Source organism: Podarcis tiliguerta (assembly GCF_965153285.1).
Source record: "Podarcis tiliguerta genome assembly, chromosome: 13".
Classification (NCBI taxonomy): domain Eukaryota; kingdom Metazoa; phylum Chordata; class Lepidosauria; order Squamata; family Lacertidae; genus Podarcis; species Podarcis tiliguerta.
Genome location: NC_139546.1, coordinates 46,625,157 through 46,649,193, shown reverse-complemented (window position 1 = coordinate 46,649,193; position 24,037 = coordinate 46,625,157). Strand labels below are relative to the sequence as shown.

Here is a 24,037-nt window from a genome sequence, read left to right as displayed (position 1 = left end):
GCAGAAATCTCAGCTAAATAATTTCAGCTACATAGTTTGTGAGAGTCCTGCCTTCTTTGCCCCTATCAGAAGAATGTCTCTGCTGTCCCCTACAAAGATCTCAGCGCACAGAATCAGGCACTTACAAATGTTAATAAAAGGGTTTTTGTTTTGGAACCATGGAATCCGTCCCTTTGGAATGACTATCCCGCTTACTGCTGGCAAGTAAGCAGAAAAGTTGGAGGAAGAGAATCCAAGGGTTGTTATTGCTCTGTTTCTAAGGGTGATTCCAGATGCTCAGATTTCAGGTAGATGCATGAGAAGGCTGCATAGAGGAAGGAAAGAGAAGCAAACTCACCTGGAGCAGCCTTGGAAGAAGTCAGTGGCAGGCTGGCCCCGCAAAGGAGTCCCACAAATGGTAAGAAGATCTTGGCCCACATTTTAGGATTCAGTGTGAATGGCATGCGGGCCACCAGGCCTGCTTATATAGCATCCTGGGAGACTTTGCTGAGATATGTTTTCCATCAGTAGCTCCACCCAGAAAATCCAAGAAGAGGCTATTCTGTGAGGTTCTCAGAAAGTCCTTCCAGAGGCTTGAGTGTAATTGAGATAATTTAATTGTTATTACAGTGGTGCCCCGCAAGACGAATGCCTCGCAAGACGGAAAACCCGCTAGACGAAAGGGTTTTCCGTTTTGGAGGTGCTTCGCAGGACGAATTTCTCTATGGGCTTGCTTTGCAAGACGAAAATGTCTTGCGATTCCTGGGTTTTTCCCCCCCGCTCCCCACCCCCTTTTTCTAAGGCACTAAGCTGCTAATAGCCTTTTAGCAGCTAATCCGCTAATCCCTTAAACCTTTAATAGCCGCTAAACCGCTAATAGCGCTAATCCGCTAATGGGCTTGCTTTGCAAGACGAAAAAACCGCTAGATGAAGAGACTCACGGAACGGATTCTTTGCGTCTTGCGAGGCACCACTGTATTAAATTTGTATACCACCCTTCATTAGCAGATCACAGGCAGTTCAGAACATTAAAGTACAACATGACATCAGTAAAGCCCTTTATTCATGTACAACATCCCTATATGTGGAACTGGCACTATTACCAGTGCTACTTAAGGTACGTTCTGGGCTATATCAGCACCATGCTTTAAGCAACTGATGTATTCAGCATGGCAGGGTTATTCTGAAGGATGTGCCTCCTTTCTTTATTTTTCACACCAGCTTCACAGCAGCAAGACGTCCCCAAACTTTATCCCAACTCGTTGATCATAATATCTGAAACTACATGAGCCTTTCCCAGAATCTTTCACAGAATTCTGCTTTCTGGTCAGGAAATATTGCTCCTCTCAATGACACATGTTCCCCAAGGAGTAGAGGAGCCCCTGTCTTGTAACATTCACATTCATCAGTAGTGGTTGAAAAACTGCTTTAAAAATGAATCTGTAAGCCTCCTCAATAACTCTAACTCCTCTCTCTTTTATATCCAGGTTACAATCCCTGCAAAGGTTTAAATGTCATGGTTTCTCCCCAGAGAATCATGGAGGCTTGAAGTTTGGCAGGAGTGCTGATTATTATCTCTTAGATTCTCTGACATTTCAAATCTCTACAGAAGACCAGGGGGTGGGGCTCCTCAGTGTAAATGGGATATGGAGGTGCCCCGCAAGACACATGTGTACGCAGGCAGCCCACCCCATATCCCCTCATGCAGGGTAGTTCACTGACAATCTTTCAGCGTATGGCCAGTGACACCCTCATGATGTCAAGCCCCTTCCCAATCTCAATGTCAAGTTAGCTCCCAGGGAAGATGGGGAGCCAAGTGGCTCTTCAAAGGGACTTGGGCTAAATTGCAGCTACGCTACAAAGTGAAAGGTAGCTGCAAGCTTAATAACAGCTTAAGGAACAATCCGTGATGGGTTAATTGCTTCCATAAAGCAAAAAACGAAAACAAAACAAAACATGCACAAAAAGTCTGACTTGAAAATTCATTTTATGTGAATAGTAGCGTATTCAGCAACATATGCTAATGAGCAAAAACATGGAGTAGCTAGCATGAAACACCCGTTTCCAAATACTTCATTCATCAGTGTATTGCTGTAAAGCTGTCAGGGGCTGGCCAGCGTTGGATGCCAGAGACTGGTCTGACTCGGACCAGGAAGAAAGACAGTCCCAGACAGAGCAGCCTTTAACAGAGGAGGAAGAGAAGAACTGGGGGCCCCTTCCTTCAAGATTCCCAGTAACAGGGAGAATAGCAGATTCAGAAGTATCACAATTGGAGGTTGAGAGAAATAGACAGCCTCTAATAACTTTGCTAGGTAACCAGGAGGGAGGGAGTGTCTGGAAGGCTCTGCCTTTGAGAGCAGCGGTGATGCTGCTCCTTCCCCTTGGATTAGGAGGCAGGAAAGGGTTAAGGAGCAAGGGAAGCACAGGGGCAGGATGATGGGGAACTGGCGCTTCCTACTGGGCAGGAGATTCAGACTGAGCAACTGATGTCTTGAGAGAAGTTGGCTCGATGCCACTCTCTCTGTGTTATTGTAAATAAATGGACTATAAACCTGTTGGAGGCTCATTAATTCTTATCGGAAACTTCCGTTCATGCCTGCAGACCTGACAAAAGCCAAACACACACAAAAATATTGCTGTCTGTTCAATATACGATCTATAAACATTTTTAAAAGCATGAGACCCTGCTCAAATAAATAATCAATTCCATTAATACAATAAAAGTTGTATTGTAAATATTGAACATAAATTCTAAGGGAACCTTACATATAAAGGTACCGTTCGAAGACAATGATTCCTTCAGGTCTAAATTCACATCTTGACATGAGTGAAATGTCAATATTTAATATTTAATATTAAACAATATTTAAATGTTGTTTAATCAGCTTAACCCCTTTTATGGGCATTTGTATCGTAACATTTAGCTAAGCAGTATTTGGCAACATTTCCAGTCTGAATGGTAACAGTATACCTTTAAGGTGTGTTTCAGGTGTAACCAACAGCAGCTTAGTGCCATTTCACTGGCATTCCCCTCCTGCTGAAAAATTGCAGAAATCTCCTCCTTCCCATCTTCTCACCCACAAATATGGCAGAATTGTGTTCTGGCTCAAATCCAAAAAATGACGCTAATTGTAAACCTGTAAAAATACATGGGTATGGCCCTGTGTGGTGTATCACAATAGCACCAGCAAGAATGAGAAGGAAATATACAAGGATAGGAGTCAACTCCAGGGGGCCGTGGGTGCTTGGGTACCCACAATAATGTAATTTGCAGGGACTGGGCACCCACAAAGTCAATGAACACCATGTGCAGGCATATGCGTGTGATGTTGCACCTCCATGTTACGGCTGTGGGCACCCACAATCCTGAGGGCAAGATGGCACCCCTGTATACAAGCCCACATCCTGTGTCCTGACTCCATGCATTGCAGCTTGAAGAACCAGATTGGGGTTAAGAAGACTGGTTGCTGGGAACCCCTTCATTTTAAACAGATCCCTGCAGCCACATTAGGAAAAGAACTGAAAATAAAACAGCCAATATTGTAATGCTGTTATACAAATCTATGGTGTGACCTAAAATATTGTTACAAATGTTGAATGCCTGCCCTTCTCTTTGCCGAGTGGGGGCAAGAGCCCATAGGGTCCCTGGCACTCACACAGGGTCTGTGTCCCTTTGGAGGAATAGAAAACACAGTAGAGACTATTGTAGGTTTAAGAAATATGGTTGATTCACCTATTTACACCTCCTGTCTGCATACTGGGAGTGCAAATCTTACAGCATGGTCATTTCATGGGGCAGCAGCGCAGGCATCCTTCAGCCTGCCTGCCCAAGATGGAGCTCAGCTCCTCTCCTGCTGCTTCTTCCCAGCAAACCTTGCTCCAAAACTGCCTTTTCCTGTCCCCTCAAACACCCCACCCCATCACCTGAAATCCCTGCCTCTGCTCACACCTCAGGGCAAGGGGAAAGGAGTTTTCTTGTTTTGTTAATGGCCCTCCATTATACACATTGAGGCACCATGCAAAAATGTTCCTCTTTAACTTGATCTCTGGTTGGTTGCTATCCAATGCCCATTTACAATGTGTTCTGGCAGGATTATAAGGTTATTTTCATTTTCATTTTGCTTATGTATTTGGTGTTTTTCTATTGTGATTTTATCCTATGAACCACCAAGACCTGCGAGTATAGGGCAGTATAGAAATCTTAACAACAACAACAACAACCATCACAAAACTAACCACAGACCACGCGAAAGGATAAAATGTTCCTCAAAGGACATGCAACTTACAAAACCCTTTTTAAAAATAATATCCCTAAATTCCTCTTTTCTCTTCCCAGATGCTTCTGCTATTCTCAAATTCAGGGTCTGGGAAAGGCTTCTAGGGTTGGAGGGTGGGGCAAGGAAGGAGAAAAAAGCCATTGCTTTAAGAGCAGCTTAAATCGGGACGTTTCAGGGCAAAGGAAGAATCCATGGTGGGTAATTTCTTCTATGGCAGTCTCAGAAAAATTGGGGCAGATGGGGTGTATGTTATTCCTTGGGGTTTACTGCCCAAACCTTTCACTATTGAGTATAGCCACAAGCAGTGCTTTTTTTCGGGGGGGGGGGGACACAGGGGTACACATACCCCTAAACATTTTGTGAATCTTTGTACTTTTGTCCATTTACTATATTTATTTTTCCTGATTTGAACTTTAAAACAGTGATTTTCTTGAGTCAAAATGAGAGAACCCCTAAACATTCTTTAAGGGAGGGAAAGCACTGGCCACAAGGCAGCAGAGGTTTTAGGTCAGAGTGTTCCTTCTCCATTTTGCTAATTCTGCATCTTGTCCGCTAACGAAGGTCAGGGAAGAGGATTATGTATTTTGTGTTCTCATGTTGTACCTTTATGTTCTGAACTGCCTATGATCTCCAGATGAAGGGAGGTATACAAATTGAAATAATAACAATAGAACTTCTCCATAGCTATTGGGATTTCTCACAAATCCCAATTACACTCAAGTTACTAGAAGGACTTTCTGAGAACCTCACAGAATAGCCTCTTCTTGGATTGTCTGGGTGGACTTACAGGGATTGAGTGGGAAAGTATCTTACCAAAGTCTTCCGGCGTGTTATATACAGTAAGCAGGCCTAGTAGCCTACATGCCATTCACACTGTATTCTATAATGTGGTACCAGATCTTCTTACCACAGCTGAGCAAGCCTTTGAGAGTCAGAAATCGGAGAGGACATCATAGGGGGGAGGGAAGGAAAGAGGGACAGAGGCCAGTGTTGCCCGTGGCACCCCTGACCACAATCCAAGGCACCCCTGGGTGCCAGGGCACACTGGTTGAGAACCACTGCCTTAAGCAATGGGTGCCTCTCACCCTCCTTAGATCATGCAGGCGTGTGTGTCCTTCCCCACCCACCAAATCGCCCATGTAGAGCTAGCGGAGGCCACCGGTTAGGGAGACCCACCCAAGGTTGCTTGCCGAGAGCCAGAGAACAAGGAAACTCTCCATCCTTTTCCAACCAAATGTCTGGTTAAAGAGGGACATTTCTGCCAGGCGCCTAAATGTGTATTATGATGGCACCAGGTGAACCTCTCTGGGGGGAGCATCCCTCAAACACGAAGCTGAGTGCCCAGTCCTAAAGACAGGGCCCACTGCTGCCATTGCTGCTCCCTGGGTAAGATGCTTCGCCAGTCTCCGTTGGGCCACCAAGTCTGGGGACATCTTCTTCCCAGGCCCCTGTGGGGCTGTGTGAGGAGGCACCTCTCTTTAGGGCAGGAAGGGGGCAGCTCTGAGACCAGGAGCGGAAGCAGCGGCTACCTCCAAGGAGAGGAGATAGGAGAGGAGGTTGAGGGAACCCTCCACCAGGGAGGGTGCGTGGAAAAGTTTGAGAAGCTGCCAGCTCTGCAGGCAAGGGTGACATAAATGGGCTTCTGAGCCCCACAGGGGTGCCGAAGAAAGAATGTAGTTGGTCAAGGGACCATGGACTCAAAAAAGTTGAAAACCTCTGGCTTAAAGAGAAGGCTCAAAGAAGGAGAGGGTGGATGTGTAGGGAAAGGGCGTGAGACACGGTGTCTCTTCATCTGTGGGGAGCAAACAGTTCATTTTCTCTTTCTTTCTCCTCTTCTGCTTCCTTTAGCCAGCAATGGTGTGTAAAAAGTAAGCAAATGCTCATGTATTAATGCATTACAGTGGTACCTTGGGTTACATACGCTTCAGGTTACATACGCTTCAGGTTACAGACTCTGCTAACCCAGAAATAGTACTTCAGCTTAAGAACTTTGCTTCAGGATGAGAACAGAAATCGTGCTCTGGCGGTGCAGCAGCAGTGGGAGGTCCAATTAGCTAAAGTGGTGCTTCAGGTTAAGAACAGTTTCAGGTTAAGAACGGACATCCGGAACGAATTAAGTACTTAACCCGAGGTACCACTGTAATGGGATAATTTCTGGGTAAAAGTAGGAATGTGTTGCGTTTTTAAAGCATCTCGAGGCTCTTTGTTGATGCTGCAAACAGGGTGACTTCTCTGCAAATTTAAGATACTGGAAAATGCAAAGGAAGACAATGTGCCTTGTTTTTTATTAGTCCCCTCATTGCTTTCCTTTTTGTGAAGGGCTTGGAGAACAGGTTGAGGTTTTTAATTGCCGGTAAACCTAGGACGCGGGTGGCGCTGTGGGTAAAAGCCTCAGCGCCTAGGGCTTGCCGATCGAAAGGACGGCGGTTCGAATCCCCGTGGCGGGGTGCACTCCCGTCTTTCGGTCCCAGCGCCTGCCAACCTAGCAGTTCGAAAGCACCCCCAGGTGCAAGTAGATAAATAGGGACCGCTTGCTGGTGGGAAGGTAAACGGCGTTTCCGTGTGCTGCGCTGGCTCGCCAGATGCAGCTTTGTCACGCTGGCCACGTGACCCGGAAGTGTCTCCGGGCAGCGCTAGCCCCCGGCCTCTTAAGTGAGATGGGCGCACAAGCCTAGAGTCTGTCAAGACTGGCCCGTACGGGCAGGGGTACCTTTACCTTTACCTTAAACCTGGTGTACGTGCGAGACGTGTACCCTTTTCTTGCACATGCAAGTCTTGTGACCAGTGTCTGACGATCATTGTGACTTGGCATCTGGGAAAGAATGGGATGATCCTTGGACTGTTCATTACCTTTTCCTTTGCTGCATGCTAACTCTGCTAGATTGCTATCAAATATTAATAAAGAAATGTTTGTTTTGGAACCAAGGGACCTTTCCCTTGGGAATGACTATCCCAATCTTCTTTAGAGGACAAGATGCAGAATTAGCAAAACGGAGAAGGAACTCTCTGACCTTACACCTCCGCTGCCTTGTGACTAGACTCATTTGTGAGAAAGGAATAACATACACGTCAACTGTCCTGAATTTTCTGAGGCTGCCTTGAAAGCAATTGAATACGAAAAGCAGGGCGTGTATGTATAAGCTAAAGCAAAATAACAAAATGTACACGGAAAGGCTGATTTGAAAATTTAATTTATGGGAATGGCAGTGTATTCAGCATCAAATGTTATTGATCAAAAGATAGATGGAGTAGCTAGCCTATAGCACGTCTTTCCAACATAGGTTGTATCAAAAATACTCCAAAAAATACTATTGCCACAATTAGGTCACTTGAAATGATAAATAATTGTTCACCAATCTTATTATCAAACAAGCTTCACTGAAAAAATATTTTCTGGTGCCCTGATCTTAATATGAAATTCTATTCTATCATAGTTATACCAGAACACAAAGTCTGTTGGTTACACCTGAAACACACCTTAAAGGTATACTGTTACCATTCAAACTGGAAATGTTGCCAACCTTTAAATATAAGAACTCAGGTCAAGATGTGAATTTAGACCTGAAGGAATCATTTTCTTCGAACGGTACCGTTATATGTAAGGTTCCCTTGGCCGTAATCTATGTTCAATATTTACCATACAACTTTTATTGTATTGATGGAATTGATTATTTACATGAGCAGGGTTATTCTGAAGGGTTTGCCTACCTTCTGCATTTTTAATACATGCTTCACGGCATGCGGCACATTGTCTTTGTGCACTCCTTAAGTGTGTTATTTTTAAATATAAAGCAGCTTAGAAATGATTTTAAAATCATTGAATGCCTTGGATTAAAACCTCTCCTTTCCATCTCAGTCCTCCACTTCTTGCTTTTATCTGCCATCCGTTCGTCTCTACAGCCCTATGATTTTCCATCTCTATGATCCTCTTTCCCATGCATATTTTCTTTTCCTTGAATCGTGGGATTATTGAGTTGAAAGGGTCCCAAGGGTCATCTAGTCCAACCCCCTGCAAAACAGGAATCTCAGCTAGCTACGTGGCTCCTTAATGTGCGGACTGGACCACCAGGGCCAGGATATGAAAATCTGCCTCCAACAGAACTGCACCACCTGTTCATCTAGGTCAACTGATGCTGGGTAAACATGTTGAACAGGCAGAAGACACTGGTCAGCAAAAGGAATTGTTGTCACTCCACTCACCTTTCCTTTTATAGGACATGCTCTGCTTCGGGGGGGGGGGGAGACACAAAATCTGTGCTCGGGCAGAGTCTAAACCCTGGTGAGAAAGGATAGGCTAAGAGACAGTGAATGCAGAATTCCGAAAAATAGCAAGGAGAGACAAGAAGGCCTTCTTAAATGAGCAATGCAAAGAAATAGAGGAAAACAACAGAATGGGAAGAACCAGAGACCTGTTCAAGAAAATTGGAGATATGAAAGGAACATTTCGTTCAAAGTTTACCATAATAAAGGACAAAAGTGGTAAGGACCTAACAGAAGCAGAAGACATCAAGAAGAGGTGGCAAGAATACACAGAGGAACTATACCAGAAAGATATGGATGTCTCGTACACCCCAGGTAGTGTGGTTGCTGACCTTGAGCCAGACATCCTGGAGAGTGAAGTCAAATGGGCCTTAGAAAGCATTGCAAATAACAAGTCCAGTGGAAGTGATGGTATTCCAGCTGAACTATTTAAAATTTTAAAAGATGATGCTGTTAAGGTGCTACACTCAATATGCCAGCAAGTTTGGAAAACTCAGCAGTGGCCAGAAGATTGGAGAAGGTCAGTCTACATCCCAATCCCAAAGAAGGGCAGTGCTAAAGAATGCTCCAACTACCGCACAATTGCATTCATTTCACACGCTAGCAAGGTTATGCTTAAAATTCTTCAAGGAAGGCTCAAGCAGTATGTGGACCGAGAACTCCCAGAAGTGCAAGCTGGATTAGAAGAGGCAGGGGAACCAGAGACCAAATTGCAAACATGCACTGGATTATGGAGAAAGCTAGAGAGTTCCAGAAAGACATCTACTTCTGCTTCATTGACTATGCAAAAGCCTTTGACTGTGTCGACCACAGCAAACTATGGCAAGTTCTTAAAGAAATGGGAGTGCCTGATCACCTCATCTGTCTCCTGAGAAATTTCTATGTGGGACAAGAAGCTACAGTTAGAACTGGATATGGAACAACTGATTGGTTCAAAATTGGGAAAGGAGTACGACAAGGCTGTATTTTGTCTCCCTGCTTATTTAACTTATATGCAGAATTCATCATGCGAAAGGCTGGGCTGGATGAATCCCAAGCCGGAATTAAGATTGCTGGAAGAAATATCAACAACCTCAGATATGCAGATGACACAACCTTGATGGCAGAAAGTGAGGAGGAATTAAAAAACCTTTTATTGAGGGTGAAAGAGGAGAGCACAAAATATGGTCTGAAGCTCAACATCAAAAAAACGAAGATCATGGCCACTGGTCCCATCACCTCCTGGCAAATAGAAGGGGAGGAAATGGAGGCAGTGAGAGATTTTACTTTCTTGGGGTCCATGATCACTGCAGATGGTGACAGCAGCCACGAAATTAAGAGACGCCTGCTTCTTGGGAGGAAAGCAATGGCAAACCTAGATAGCATTTTAAAAAGTAGAGACATCACCTTGCCAACAAAGGTCTGTATAGTAAAAGCTATGGTTTTCCCAGTAGTGATGTATGGAAGTGAGAGCTGGACCATAAAGAAGGCTGATCGCCGAAGAATTGACGCTTTTGAATTATGGTGCTGGAGGAGACTCTTGAGAGTCCCATGGACTGCAAGAAGATCAAACGCATCCATTCTTAAGGAAATCAGCCCTGAGTGCTCACTGGAAGGACAGATCGTGAAGCTGAGGCTCCAATACTTTGGCCACCTCATGAGAAGAGAAGACTCACTGGAAAAGACCCTGATGTTGGGAAAGATGGAGGGCACAAGGAGAAGGGGACGACAGAGGACGAGATAGTTAGACAGTGTTCTCGAAGCTACAAACATGAATCTGACCAAACTGCGGGTGGCAGTGGAAGACAGAAGTGCCTGGCGTGCTCTGGTCCATGGGGTCACGAAGAGTCGGACACGACTGAACGACTAAACAACAAACAACAAGAGACAGTGACTAGCCAAAAGCTAGTGAACTTCATGGTTATGTGCTAAACACACTTTGCTTCTACAATAATCAAACTTCAACATGATTTTGCAGGGAGATTAATCTATTCCCCACTTCTTTCCAGAACCCACCCACCACCTCAATCAAGTGATCACATCAAGAGATATCTATGAGTTTGCTCACTTTTATTCAGCCTTATGCCAAACATGGATACATGGATATTATTGAATCTGGGACAGGCTGAGGAGGTGGTGATGCTGAGGGTGGGGTTTGCATCACTTTTCACCCTGGGATTTCTCTTCAGGCCTCTGGGTGGGCTCCACGGTGCCTGCTGTGCGGGTAAATGTACAGGAGTATGAAGTGCCGTTGTTCCAGTCAGAGTAGGGGATTACCACCTGGCTGAGGGCCAAGAGGGAATCCTTGATGCTGCCCTTCAAGTCTTGGGGATTCACACGGTGACCTTCAAGGAGGGCATTCTTCACCCACTGGACAGAAAATTCGCTTGCATTGAGCCCTATGACCATGCCGGTGAGGATTGTCTGTGCTCGCTGAAGGCTGCTTTCTTTATGGTTGGTGCGATAGAGGTTCTCATGGAGACCGTTCCCTTTGTCTTTTTAAGTTTTGGGGTGGGGAAAGTATGAGGGAAAGAGGCAACAGCTATTAAGTTTAGACATAATTGATGGACAACATTTATGACACAATTTAGTGCTGATTATTTTCTGCTGGATTCTCTGACAAACATTTTTAATCTGTAGATAGAGGGTGTAAATACTTAATGAAAGCTTTAAGGAGCAAAGGGGATTTAACTGAAGTTCTTGTGTGTGTGGACCTGAGTAGGAAGATCTGTGGCACATACATGGGGCTTCCTTGAGCTGGATGAGGACACGGTGGGATAATGGAGATTCCAGGAATATTTACACAGCTCCTTTCCCCAACATATATAAAGAAACCGCCCAGCACAAAAAGCACCCCAGCCTTCCCAGAGAAGGTATTGGTGGGTTTGAAAAAGAAGGATAGATAAAAACTTCCCATATCCAATGATACCATCTCTGCAGCAGCTAACTAGGTACGGAGCTCCTTAAATGTGTGGACTTGGGCACCAGGGCAAGGATATAGAAATCTGCCTCCAATAGAAGGGACCAATCTGTTCACCTAGGTCACCCTATGCTGGGTAAACATGATCAACAGGGAGATGAAGGTTAGAAGGATCCTTGGGCTGGGGGTGGGAATGGTTTTTAATGGGGCTGGAAATTATTGTGGGAGACACCTTGGCCCTTGCAGGGTACACATTCTTTCCTTTCCTTCTCTCATTGTTACTTTCTGATAAAAACATGCATTTAGTATTGTTCAAGAACGGTGAAGACCTTTCTGCAGAGATAAGAGGAGAATTACTGTTCAGACCTCCACCGGACTGATTGCAGTTTCAAGTAGTGTCTTTAGCCAATACTAGCACTGATATCATGGCAACTGGTGGGGAAAGTCTTATCTCAACAGGCCATAATGGAAAGCAGAAATGAATTTCTGAATTAAGGAGGAAGCAGTCTTGAAATGGTCAGTCCCTGAGAGGATATTAAGCAATCTGGAAACAATCATCCCGCTCCCAAACCATGCTTTTCAAAGGAAAACTAAGTCCCAACTGTGTCAAGAGTTTTTACCTTCAGGTTCATTGACTTCAGTTTGGTACTCAGCGTTGGATATATCACGGCTTACTCGACAGACGACGTCGTTCGACCCTGCAATGATTTGATCTGCAACGCTGAAGTATGCTGTGCTACCAATGCGTGCAGTTATGATGCCGGAGATGTTACGTGATTGGCCACCTGCCTGCCACATAATCATCATGTCTAAGGGGACAAAGCCAGAGAAAGTGCACACCAATATGTCACCTAAGGGAACAAAATAGACAGACAGACAGATGAAATTCCTGGTTTTTTAATGACTTTATATTACTGTTTTTATGGTTTTTCTGATATTGCTTTACAGTTTTTATGTTGCTTAGTGCACTGTTTAAGATTTAAGCAGCTTAGAAATGATTTAAAAATCAGCAAATGAATAAATGCCGTAGGTTAAAACCTCTGCTTTTCATCTCACTCCTTCCAGTCTTGCTTTTGTCTGCCATCTGTTCTTCCCTACACCCATGTGATTTTCCTTCTCTCTGACCCTCTTTCCCATGCATATTCTCTTTTCGTGGAATCATAGAATTCTAGAATTGGAAGGGACCCCAATGCTCATCTAGTTGAACCCCCTGTAATGCTTACTTACTTACTTCATCAAAACCTTTCTAGGCATTACAAATATAGGGCATCCTAAAACATTTGAAATATATACAAAGAAGAAGAAGAAGAAGAAGAAGAAGAAGAAGAAGAAGTTATTAGTTGTACCCCGCACATCTGGCTGGGTTTCCCCAGCCACTCTGGGCAGCTTCCACAGAGACCAGAAATACACTAAAATGTCACACATTAAAAACTTCCCTGAACAGGGCTGCCTTAAGATGCCTTCTGAATGTCAGGTAGTTGTTTATCGCTTTGACATCTGATGGGAGGGCGTTCCACAGGGCGGGCGCCACTACCGAGAAGGCCCTCTGCCTGGTTCCCTGTAGCTTTGCTTGTCGCAATGAGTTAACCGCCAGAAGGCCGTCGGCGCTGGACCTCAGCGTCCAGGCAGAACAATGGGGGCGGAGACGCTCCTTCAGGTATACTGGGCCAAGGCCGTTTAGGGCTTTAAAGGTCAACACCAACAGTTTGAATTGCGCTCGGAAACGTACTGGGAGCCAATGTAGGTCTTTCAAGACTGGTGTTATGTTAGTCTCGGTGGCCGCCCCCAGTCACCAGTCAAGCTGCCGCATTCTGGATTAGTTGTAGTTTCCGGGTCACCTTCAAAGGTAGCCCCACGTAGAGCGCGTTGCAGTATTCCAAGTGGGAGATAACTAGAGCATGCACCACTCTGGCGAGGCAGTCCGCGGGGAGGTAGGGTCTCAGCTTGTGTACCAGGTGGAGTTGGTAGACAGCTGCCCTGGATACACAATTGACATGCGCCTCCATGGACAGCTTATGGAATTAATTATTTATTTGAGCAGGGTCTCAAATGTTTATAGATCGTATATTGAACAGACAGCAATATTTTTGTGTGTGTTTGGCTTTTGTCAGGTCTGCAGGCATGCACTAATAAGAATTTTGTCAGGTCTGCAGCATGCACCAATAAGAATTAATGAGCCTCTGACAGACTTATAGTCCATTTATTTACAATAACACAGAGAGTGGCATCGAGCCAACTTCTCTCAAGACATCAGTTGCTCAGTCTGAATCTCCTGCCCTTCCTTCCGCAGCAGGAAGCGCCAGTTCCCCATCATCCTGCCCCTGTGCTTCCCTTGTTCCTTAACCCTTTCCTGCCTTCTAATCCGAGGGGAAGGAGCAGCATCACCGCTGCTCTCAAAGGCAGAGCCTTTCAGATGCTCCCTCCCTCCTGGTTACCTAGCAAAGTTATCAGGGCTGTCTATTTCCCTCAACCTCCAACTGTGATACTTCTGAATCTGCTATTCTCCCTGTTACTGGGAATCTTGAAGGAAGGGGCCCCCAGTTCTTCTCTTCCTCCTCTGTTAAAGGCTGCTCTGTCTGGGACTGTCTTTCTTCCTGGTCCGAGTCAGACCAGTCTCTGGCATCCAACGCTGGCCAGCCCCTGACAGCTTTACAGCAATACACTGATGAATGAAGTATTTGGAAACGGGTGTTTCATGCTAGCTACTCCATGTTTTTGCTCATTAGCATATGTTGCTGAATACACTACTATTCACATAAAATGAATTTTCAAGTCAGACTTTTTGTGCATGTTTTGTTTTGTTTTCGTTTTTTGCTTTATGGAAGCAATTAACCCATCACGGATTGTTCCTTAAGCTGTTCTTAAGCTTGCAGCTACCTTTCACTTTGTAGCGTAGCTGCAATTTAGCCCAAGTCCCTTTGAAGAGCCACTTGGCTCCCCATTGTCCCTGGGCGCTTGCTTGACATTGAGATTGGGAAGGGGGCTTGACATCATGAGGGTGTCACTGGCCATACGCTGAAAGATTGTCAGTGAACTACCCTGCATGAGGGATATGGGGTGGGCTGCCTGCGTACACATGTGTCTTGCGGGGCACCCCCATATCCCATTCACACTGAGGAGTCCCACCCTGGTCTTCTGTAGAGATTTGAAATGTCAGAGAATGTAACAGATAATAATCAGCACTCCTGCCAAACTGCAAGCCTCCATGATTCTCTGGGGAGAAAAAATTACATTTAAACCTTTGCAGGGATTGTAACCTGGATATAAAAGAGAGAGGAGTTAGAGTTATTGAGGAGGCTTACAGATTCATTTTTAGAGCAGTTTTTCAACCACTACTGATGAATGTGAATGTTACAAGACAGGGGCTCCTCTACTCCTTGGGGAACATGTGTCATTGAGAGGAGCAATATTTCCTGACCAGAAGGCAGAATGCAGGTAGATTCTGGGAGAGCCTCATGTAGTTTCAGATATTATGATCAACGAGTTGGGATAAAGTTTGGGGACGTCTTGCTGGTGTGAAAAATAAAGAAAGGAGGCACATCCTTCAGAATAACCCAGCCATGATGAATACATCAGTTGCTTAAAGCATGGTGCTGATACGGCCCAGGTGGAGTTCCCACCAGCTCCTTCACTTTGAATTGGCCAATGAGAGGCCTGCTCAGGTGAGAGGGGATGCCTCGCTGCTGAAAGGCCATTGGCTGCCCACCTGCGAGGGCAGAACAGAGCCTGTTGAGTCTTCTGCTGCTCTGGTTTAAAGTAAGAAGACAGGCCCAAAGAAACCAGTCTCCTTTCAAAATCCTTGAACGTTAAACAAGAAAGTGGTGGTGCCGGCTGCAGAGAGAACCAATTCCTTGTAAGTGCAGAATGTACCTTACCAGTTCCACATACTGTATAGGGATGATGTACATGAATAAGGGGCTCAGACAAACATTAGCCAATCAGTGCTCCCTCATCACAAGGCAGTAGAGAATTAAGGTCACAATGTTCCTTCTCCATTTTGCAAATTCTGCATCTTGTCCTCTAAAGAAGATCAGGGAAGAAGATTATATATTTTGTGTTCTCATATTGTACTGTGATGTTCTGAACTGCCTATGATCTGCTAATGAAGGGTGATATGCAAATTAAATAATAACAGTAGGCGAAATCCCCCATAGCTATTAGGATTTCCCACAAATCCCAATTACACTCAAGATTCTGGAGGACTTTCTGAGAACCTCACAGAATAGCCTCTTCTTGGATTGTCTGGGTGGAGCTACTGATGGGAAACATATCTCACCAAAGTCTCCCAGGATGCTATATAAGCAGGCCTGGTGGCCCACGTGCCATTCACACTGAATCCTAAAATGTGGGCCAAGATCTTCTTACCATTTGTGAGACTCCTTTGCGGGGCCAGCCTGCCACTGACTTCTTCCCAGGCTGCTCCAGGTGAGTTTGCTTCTCTTTCCTTCCTCTATGCAGCCTTCTCATGCATCTACCTGAAATCTGGGCATCTGGAACCACCCTTAGAAACAGAGCAATAACAGCCCTTGGATTCTCTTACTCCAACTTTTCTGCTTATTTGCCAGCAGTAAATGGGATAGTCATTTGAAAGTCTTTCCAAAAATACCCTTTTATTAACATTTATAAGTGCCTGTTTTTGCGTGCTGCGATCTTTGTAGATTTAGGGGACAGAAGAGACATTCTTCTGATAGGGGCAAAGAAGGCAGGGCTCTCACCAACTATGTAGCTGAAATAATTTAGCTGAGATTCCTGCATTACAGAGGGAGGTTCTATCAGGGAGGTTTTTCTATGCAGGGAGCGCATAGAAAATGCGCTCCTTTCCCCAACATATATAAAGAAAGCGCCCAGCACAAAAAGCACCCCAGCCTTCCCAGAGACGGTATTGGTGTATAGGCTGGGTTTGAAAACCAAGGATAGATAAAAACTTCCCATATCCAATGATACCATCTCTGCACAGTTGCTCCTGGAGCAGCTAACTAGGTACGGAGCTCTTAAATGTGTGGACCTGGCCACCAGGGCAAGGATATAGAAATCTGCCTCCAATAGAAGGGACCCATCTGTTCACCTAGGTCACCCTATGCTGGGTAAACATGATCAACAGGGAGATGAAGGTTAGAAGGATCCTTGGCTGGAGGTGGGAATGGTTTTTAATGGGGGTGGAAATTATTGTGGGAGACACCTTGGCCCTTGCAGGGTACACATTCTTTCCTTTCCTTCTCTCATTGTTACTTTCTGATAAAAACATGCATTTAGTATTGTTCAAGAACGGTGAAGACCTTTCTGCAGAGATAAGAGGAGAATTACTGTTCAGACCTCCCCTGGACTGATTGCAGTTTCAAGTTGTGTCTTTAGCCAATACTGGCACCAATATCATGGCAACTGGTGGGGAAAGTCTTATCTCAACAGGCCATAATGGAAAGCAGAAATGAATTTCTGAATTAAGGAGGAAGCAGTCTTGAAATGGTCAGTCCCTGAGAGGATCTTAAGCAATCTGGAAACAATTATCCCGCTCCCAAACCATGGTTTTCAAAGGAAAACTAAGTCCCAACTGTGTCGAGAGTTTTTACCTTCAGGTTCATTGACTTTTGTTTCGGACTCAGGGAGGGATACTTGACAGACGAACTTCACCAAAATGTCTTGCAGTGAAACTCTGATTAATGATATGCTACCAATACTTGCACTTATGATGCCGGAGGTGTTACCTGATTGGCCAACTTCCTCCCACGTAATCACCATGCCTTCGGGGACAGAGCCAAAGGCAGTGCACCCCAATATTGCACCTAAGGGAACAAAATAGATAGACAGACAGACAGACAGACAGACAGATGAAATTCCTGGCTTTTTAATGACTTTATATTACTGTTTTTATGGTTTTCTGATATTGCTTTACAGTTTTTATGTTGCTTAGTGCACTGTTTAAGATTTAAGCAGCTTAGAAATTATTTAAAAATCAGCAAATGAATAAATGCCATAGGTTAAAACCTCTGCTTCTCATCTCAGTCCTTCCAGTCTTGCTTTTGTCTGCCTTCTGTTCTTCTCTACAGCCCTGTGATTTTCCTTTTCTCTGACCCTCTTTCCCATGCATATTCTCTTTCGTGGAATCATAGAATTCTAGAATTGGAAGGGACCCCAGTGCTCATCTAGTTGAACCCCCTGTAATGCTTACTTACTTACTTGCTTCCTCCAAGCCTTTCTAGGCATTACAAATATAGGGCATCATAAACATTTAAAATATATACAAATAAACAGCCATGTAAAATATATAATGAAGAGGAATTTCATTGGGATTTCTTCCTGCTAAATAGTGCCATTTAGCACTCCAAGAGATACTATTAACAAAACCTCAGCAGCGCCTTGCAGTTAATTCCGGGTTAGTTAATGTCAGACAGATAGAATCGGATATTTTCATTGCGCCGTGATGTTAGACTACCCAATAAAGGAGGGGGGGTAGCATGCGTTTGCGTAGCAGGTTTTAAAATGGACAGTAGAAAAGGATATGTTCTTCAGTGTCTGGCACATTCAAAGAACATCCACAATGTCTATCATTTCTGGGGATGTTTAAAAATCTGCCCTTGACAAAAGCTGAAGGAAAAACATTCAGTCAGGCTAAGATAAAGGTCCTGAGTTGGACAGAAATTATTAATTTTGAGATATGTGACCCTGTTATCTCGGGGGAGCAAATTTTATTTACACCTGACTTGATGTTGTCCCCCCCCCCCCATGTACCTTAATCTGGTTTGACTATTGCAATAAATATATTGCTCACTCCAATTATACAAGGGTTTCAAGATCTGATTTGAATACCAATAGATCTGATTTTCCTATGTAAGAGTTGGAACTTCTGGATTTATCAGAGTCCGTAAGTAGGTCAGAGAGTAGACTCAAAGGTTTCCAAAAAAATGGAAATGCAAGCCGTATTTTATAGTGCTAGCCCACACTCAATATTCCATCGTGTGTATTTCTAGTTCTGCACACATTGTCTCATACATGATTGAACTTGGGAGCCCCAGGAGACGTCTCAAGACGGATGTGAAGGTGATCCGACTGAGACATCTGTCACCCCATTGATCGCCAGGGCTGATCTGGCTGACCTGGCTGGCTAGGAAGGTGTCCTCATGTTTCATGTGCATCCCTCCCTAAGCTGCATGCTCAGTGGAAGAGGAAGACCATCCCAGATAGGAGTGTACCGGTTCTTCGGTCAAGGCTTGATGATAGTTGTGCTTCCTGTATAGATATGTTTTTTAAAAAATAATATTTATTAAAGGTTTTATAGTTTCAGAAGAAAAAAAGAAAAAGACAGTAAAAAGGAAAATTAAGAGACCATACATCAAAAATAAAAGAAAAAAACAATACATCAACACAAAAAGAAAAAGCAAAAACATTTAAAAACACACCCATTTTCCATATCTTTATCTTTCAATGACTTATTTCCTCAACCTCCTCCCACCTCCCATTTTTGTATTCCAGTTAATAATTAAATCAGCAAATCCTTTCCATCTTTCACTGCTTTCTATCATTTAGTTGTCTTAATTTATTTTAACCTTATCTTACCATCAAAATCTTAAAATTTATCTATACTTAAATCCTTATCATATTTCTACTAAAGTCATATAATTTCATTCCACCATTTCCCAACATTCCTTAATTATGCTATATTACTCTGAATAAAATTGTAAAAAATTTCCCAATCTTTTTCCACCGTCTCTTCTCCCTGGTCTCGGATTTTGTCAGTCTTTTCTATCAGTTCCATATAGTCCATCAACCTGGTTCTCTTCTATCCAAGGCTCTTAACTCATCTCCCTGTCCTGTCTGCAGATTTCTTTTGATGCCAAAGATTAAGTCCCTAAGGGTTTCCATCGTAGCAGCTCCTTGATTCCATCTCAACAAGTTAGCCCATACTCCATATTCGAAGCTGTAATCCAAAAGATGTTCCAGAACATACTCCAAAGACCCTTTGAGGCTAAAGGGCTCCGCATCTCCAATCTCTCCCTCAGTGCCTCCCTCCATAGGGAAATCTGCCCTTCCCTTCTTCAGTCCAAGCGGGGCACCGTCTCTCCAAATCTGACTCTCAAGCTCCATCACATCTGAATTCAGCTTATGTCCATCAATTTGTTTCTGTGGGGCCAAACCCTCCACTTGAGTTTCTTGAGATACAGAAGCAGTTTGTTCCATCATGTTCTCCAGAGCTTGCCATTTCAAAATGGGTTCCTGAGTCACATCCCGAGTAGTTCCTGTAAAAGTGTTCACTTTTTGTTCCAAATCAGTTACATTTTGTCCCAAATTGTCAATTTTCTTTACCGTCAAGTCCGTCTTATTATGTAGTTGTTCCAACAGAGCATTTATTTTGTAAAATGAATTCACTAGAACTTCTTGTTTTGCCATTCTTATCCAGGGTCTTATCCAAGGTCACTTATTTCGCACAGTCCTTAGTTCTTAGTGGAAAATTCCACTTCGCTGTTGCAACAGTTTCAAAGGCTCCCTCTATAGGAAACAATTTCTATTTGTATCTGTCCTTATAATTCCAAGTCCAAATCCAATAACAAAGTTACCATTCCACTTTTCTCCTTTTTAAGTGTCAAGAGAACAATAAAAAGTATATATATCTCTTATTCAACTGTCCATCAGGATGTATTCCATTCCCAGTTATTAATTTTCTCAGATCGTCAATCTTTTTGTCAGCCTGATCCCAGGCTCGAAACAGTAGTAAATTATCTCGTCTCGCTCACTCTCCTGCAGGTTTAAACAGTCCACAAAGAATTCCCCCCTCTTCTCCTGCTTCCAAGGGGGGGGTTCGATATCTTAAATGATGAAAATTTAATGTTTTACAGAATACTTTTCCCAGGCTTTAGCTTGCGACATCTTTGCTTTGATCTGTTTACAAAACGGAAGGCGGACTTCCTGTTTAGACCTTCACGTTTCAATGCCAAATTACGATGTTTAAATAATCCAATTTTCAGTTTTACTTACGAATAGTTACTTAGAGTCCAAATGTCCACAGGAAAAGTCGACGCTTTCTGGCAACAGCAATGCGGCTTCACTCCTTGAAATAAGCGGTTGATTCGATGTACTGCGCCACTCACCCCACGTCGCTCCGGAGCCCCGAAACTGGGTCTCCCCGCGAGTAGGGGAGGCGCAAAAGGTATCTGCCGAATCCCAAGTCCACGGGCTTCTTCCGCCCGTGGTTTCTAACGGGTCTCCGCCTCGCCGTGGCGGTCAGACCCTAATTTCCAAGGAGCGGATTCCTCCCGATCAGAGGAAATCCACCATTGCCAGAGGCGCCAACCCGGAAGTCTGCCGTGCTCCCTGTATAGATAGAACCTCCCTGATAGAACCTCCCCTTGTATAGATAGAACCCCCCTCATAGAACCTCCCCTTGTAATACAGGAATCTCAGTTAAATAATTTCAGCTACACAGTTTGTAGGAGCCCTGCCTTCTTTGCCGCTATCAGAAGAATGTCTCTTCTGTCCCCTAAACCTACAAAGGTCTCAGCACACAGAAACAGGCACTTACAAATGTTAATAAAAGGGTTTTTGTTTTGGAACCATGGAATCCGTCCCTTTGGAATGACTATCCCGTTTAATACTGGCAAAGAAGCAGACAAGTTGGAGTAAGAGAATCCAAGGGTTGTTATTGCTCTGTTTCTAAGGGTGGTTCCAGATGCCCAGATTTCAGGTACATGCATGAGAAGGCTGCAAAGAGGAAGGAAAGAGAAGCAAACTCACCTGGAGCAGCCTGGGAAGAAGTCAGTGGCAGGCTGGCCCCACAAAGGAGTCCCACAAATGGTAAGAAGATCTTGGCCCACATTTTAGGATTCCGTGTGAATGGTATGTGGGCCACCAGGCCTGCTTATATAGCATCCTTCCGGAAACTTGCGTGTAATTGGGATTTGTGGGAAATTCTAATAGCTATGGGGAAGTTCGCCTATTGTTATTATTTCATTTGTATACCACCCTTTATTAGCAGATCACAGGTGAGGATATTTCACCCCTCCCATTGAAAGCATCTGTTAACAATGTTTCAGAAAGGAGGGCGCGGATTTTGTTCATCGCTTCTTCCGCTCCAGCCTGTGGGAGTCTGAGTGTTATCTGTATATAGATAAGGTGACTGCTCAAGCAGTTATAACACTCATGCAGTCCAGCGTCTCCGATTAGCCTTTAGTTAGTTTATGCAGTAGCTGTAGAGAATAAAAGAAGTTTTACTTCAGAAGTGTCGTTCGTGTGGTTCATACTCTGCTGTGTTCTGCTGACTTTTGGAACTGAGTTTGGTGCTCACAGCTCTAAGTTGTGAGTCCACAGCACTTAGACCTGCTCCCTGCAGTGGATGTTCTCTGGAAGTGCTTTCCCAGCTTGCCTAGCCCAGTCGGGGCTGAAGAGGTTGAGCCCAGTCGTTGGCACTGGCTCAAAGGTGAAGCTGACATGGGTTATGGGCCCAGTGGCTTCTGACGCTGATGCCGGACGGCAGAACAGAAGCTGCATGTTGGATTTATTTGCGGTGCCTAGAAGCAGAGTTTCTGGAGCTGTTTTCCACGCTGCTACTGCTGCTTGATTTATGGAGGTATGTTGCTGGCTGCCAAGAAAAGAAGATAGCGTCCCTGTTTGCCTGTTAATTGCGCTCTGAGTGGGAAAGAGAGTGGCTGAAGGAGTCTAAGGCTTTATTTTGTGTTTCACGTAGGGAAGTGTCTTGCTTTAATTAATAGCAGACATGGCCTGTGCACATTCCGGCCAGATGGCTCTATCCTCTCCTCTCCTCATTCCCGAGACCTATCCAACGTGGCAGGTCAAAATGAAAGCGCTTTTACAGAGAGAAAAGCTATTCCACACCATAGAAGATGACCCTCCCCCGGAAGATGCAGATGAATGGCCTGAGTGGCATGTTGCAGACATGAGAGCCCGGGGACAATTGTTTTGAGTGTTTCAGACCACTTGTTGGTAAACTTAGAGGGTCAAGAGACTGCACGAGCTGTTTGGCATAAACTGAGAGATATGCATTTGAGACAAAATGCCGGTTCCAGCGTGATTTTCTTCACGAAGCTCTGCAGGCTGCAATTAAAGAAAGATGATGATTTTCCCAGCCATCTGTCCCAATTAAAACGCCTCAGACAGGACCTTGTTCAGCGAGACCTGAATATTTCAGAGGCTGTGTTTGCAATGTTAATGATAAATAGCCTAGATGATTCTTTTGACGATGTAGCTGCTCAAATTTCTACCATGCCTTCTGACCGGCTAACAGAAGATTATGTGTCTAGCGTGCTCTTGAATGAGTGGGATTGCAGACAGGCTGTTAAAGAAAGCCGGGACAATGCTGTTGAAAATGTGCCTAAGTCTCCAGCAGGGGAAAGTGAAAGTGCTGCTAAAGCTCTAAAATTGCGGCTTTTCATGTGGAGCTCAAGGCCATATGAGTTTCCAGTGTAAGAAAACTTCAAAGAAGAAGGGCAACTTCAAAGGCAGAGGGGGAGGAGGATGAAATCCCCAAGGACCGGCTACATCAAAGGCTTCGGTCTCACGCTGCTCCAATCAGCGTGGGCAGAGTTTTTTTGTCATAGCCTGTACCACGTATCTAAAGATAAGGATCTCTCTGTTCATCTTGAGAAGCAGGAGAAAGCAATTCATTAAGCAGGTGGAACTGTTCTCAGAAGTTTGGCTCAAGGAACTGTGTTTTTAAAGAGCCTTAATGCAACAATTGGGAGGCGGGTGGCGCTGTGGGTAAAACCTCAGTGCCTAGGATTTGCCGATCGCATGGTCGGCGGTTCGAATCCCCGCAGCGGGGTGAGCTCCCGTCGTTCGGTCCCAGCTCCTGCCCACCTAGCAGTTCGAAAGCACCCTTAAGTGCAAGTAGATAAATAGGTACCACTTTATAGCGGGAAGGTAAACGGTGTTTCCGTGTGCTGCTCTGGTGCCGGTTCGCCGGAGCAGCTTCGTCACGCTGGCCACGTGACCTGGAAGTGTCTGCGGACAGCGCTGGCTCCTGGCCTCTAGAGTGAGATGAGCGCACAACCCTAGAGTCTGTCAAGACTGGCCCATACGGGCAGGGGTACCTTTAATGCAACAATTAAGAATGTCTTGTATGCTCCTCATCTTCAGGACTATCTTTTGAGTGTTTCCCAGCTTGATTATCAAGGGTTCAAGGTGGTTTTTGCTGGATCTCGTTTTGAAATTCATCGAGATGGCAAGCTCATTCTGTATGCCAAATGTGTTAATGGTTTATATCAATTGCCTTTTGTTTGTTGCTGAAGCAACTGAGAAAACATGTTGTAACATTTCTGTAGATAAGAATGAGAAGCTGCATGATCAATGTATTCATGAGTACCACCGTCTTTATGGTCATTTGCATTTTCAGGCAGTGGCTAAAATGCCAGGCATGGCTGAGGGCATGAAACTGAAAAAATGACCTTACCATATGAAAGGTGTTTCTTGCACTGAAAATAAGGCTAAGCAAGCTCCCAAAGGTGTAAAATCTGGGAGAGAAGCCAAGAAACCTTATGAAGTCATACATGCTGACCTCTAGCACTCTCTAGAGGCAACTCACATTTTTTCATGGTGCTGACAGATTCCCATTCAAGATATGTTTGGGTCTATATGCTGCAGAAGAAATCTGAAGCTTTCCCTAAGTTTTGACAATTTT

At 44.5% G+C, this 24,037-nt stretch overlaps 2 protein-coding genes across 11 annotated transcripts in view; one reads left to right on the top strand and one right to left on the bottom strand.

Moving 5' to 3' along the window:
- Positions 1-24,037, top strand: part of LOC310663156 (uncharacterized protein) — a 106,776-nt gene that overhangs the window by 45,575 nt on the left and 37,164 nt on the right. The window contains exon 1 of one of the 3 annotated variants that reach the window (XR_014504376.1): positions 15,731-15,840. The exons of the other annotated variants lie outside the window; for them this stretch is intronic. The gene's annotated coding sequence lies outside the window, so the exon portion shown is untranslated. Of the gene's footprint in view, positions 1-15,730; positions 15,841-24,037 lie in introns of those variants that run through there. 3 annotated transcript variants of the gene reach the window in all.
- The window catches only part of LOC310663153 (uncharacterized protein), a 54,338-nt gene that overhangs the window by 4,315 nt on the left and 25,986 nt on the right, over positions 1-24,037 (bottom strand). For 2 of the 8 annotated variants that reach the window (XM_083410804.1, XM_083410805.1), the window contains 2 exons: positions 12,189-12,266; positions 10,551-10,942 (listed from right to left, as the gene is read on the bottom strand). In XM_083410804.1, the coding sequence (XP_083266930.1) occupies positions 10,656-10,942; positions 12,189-12,266 (365 nt within the window). In that variant the 3' untranslated portion in view covers positions 10,551-10,655. Of the gene's footprint in view, positions 1-10,550; positions 10,991-12,188; positions 12,267-16,982; positions 17,040-17,117; positions 17,196-21,138; positions 21,596-24,037 lie in introns of those variants that run through there. The other 6 variants (XM_083410807.1, XR_014504372.1, XR_014504373.1 and 3 more) reach the window with 6 other exon arrangements.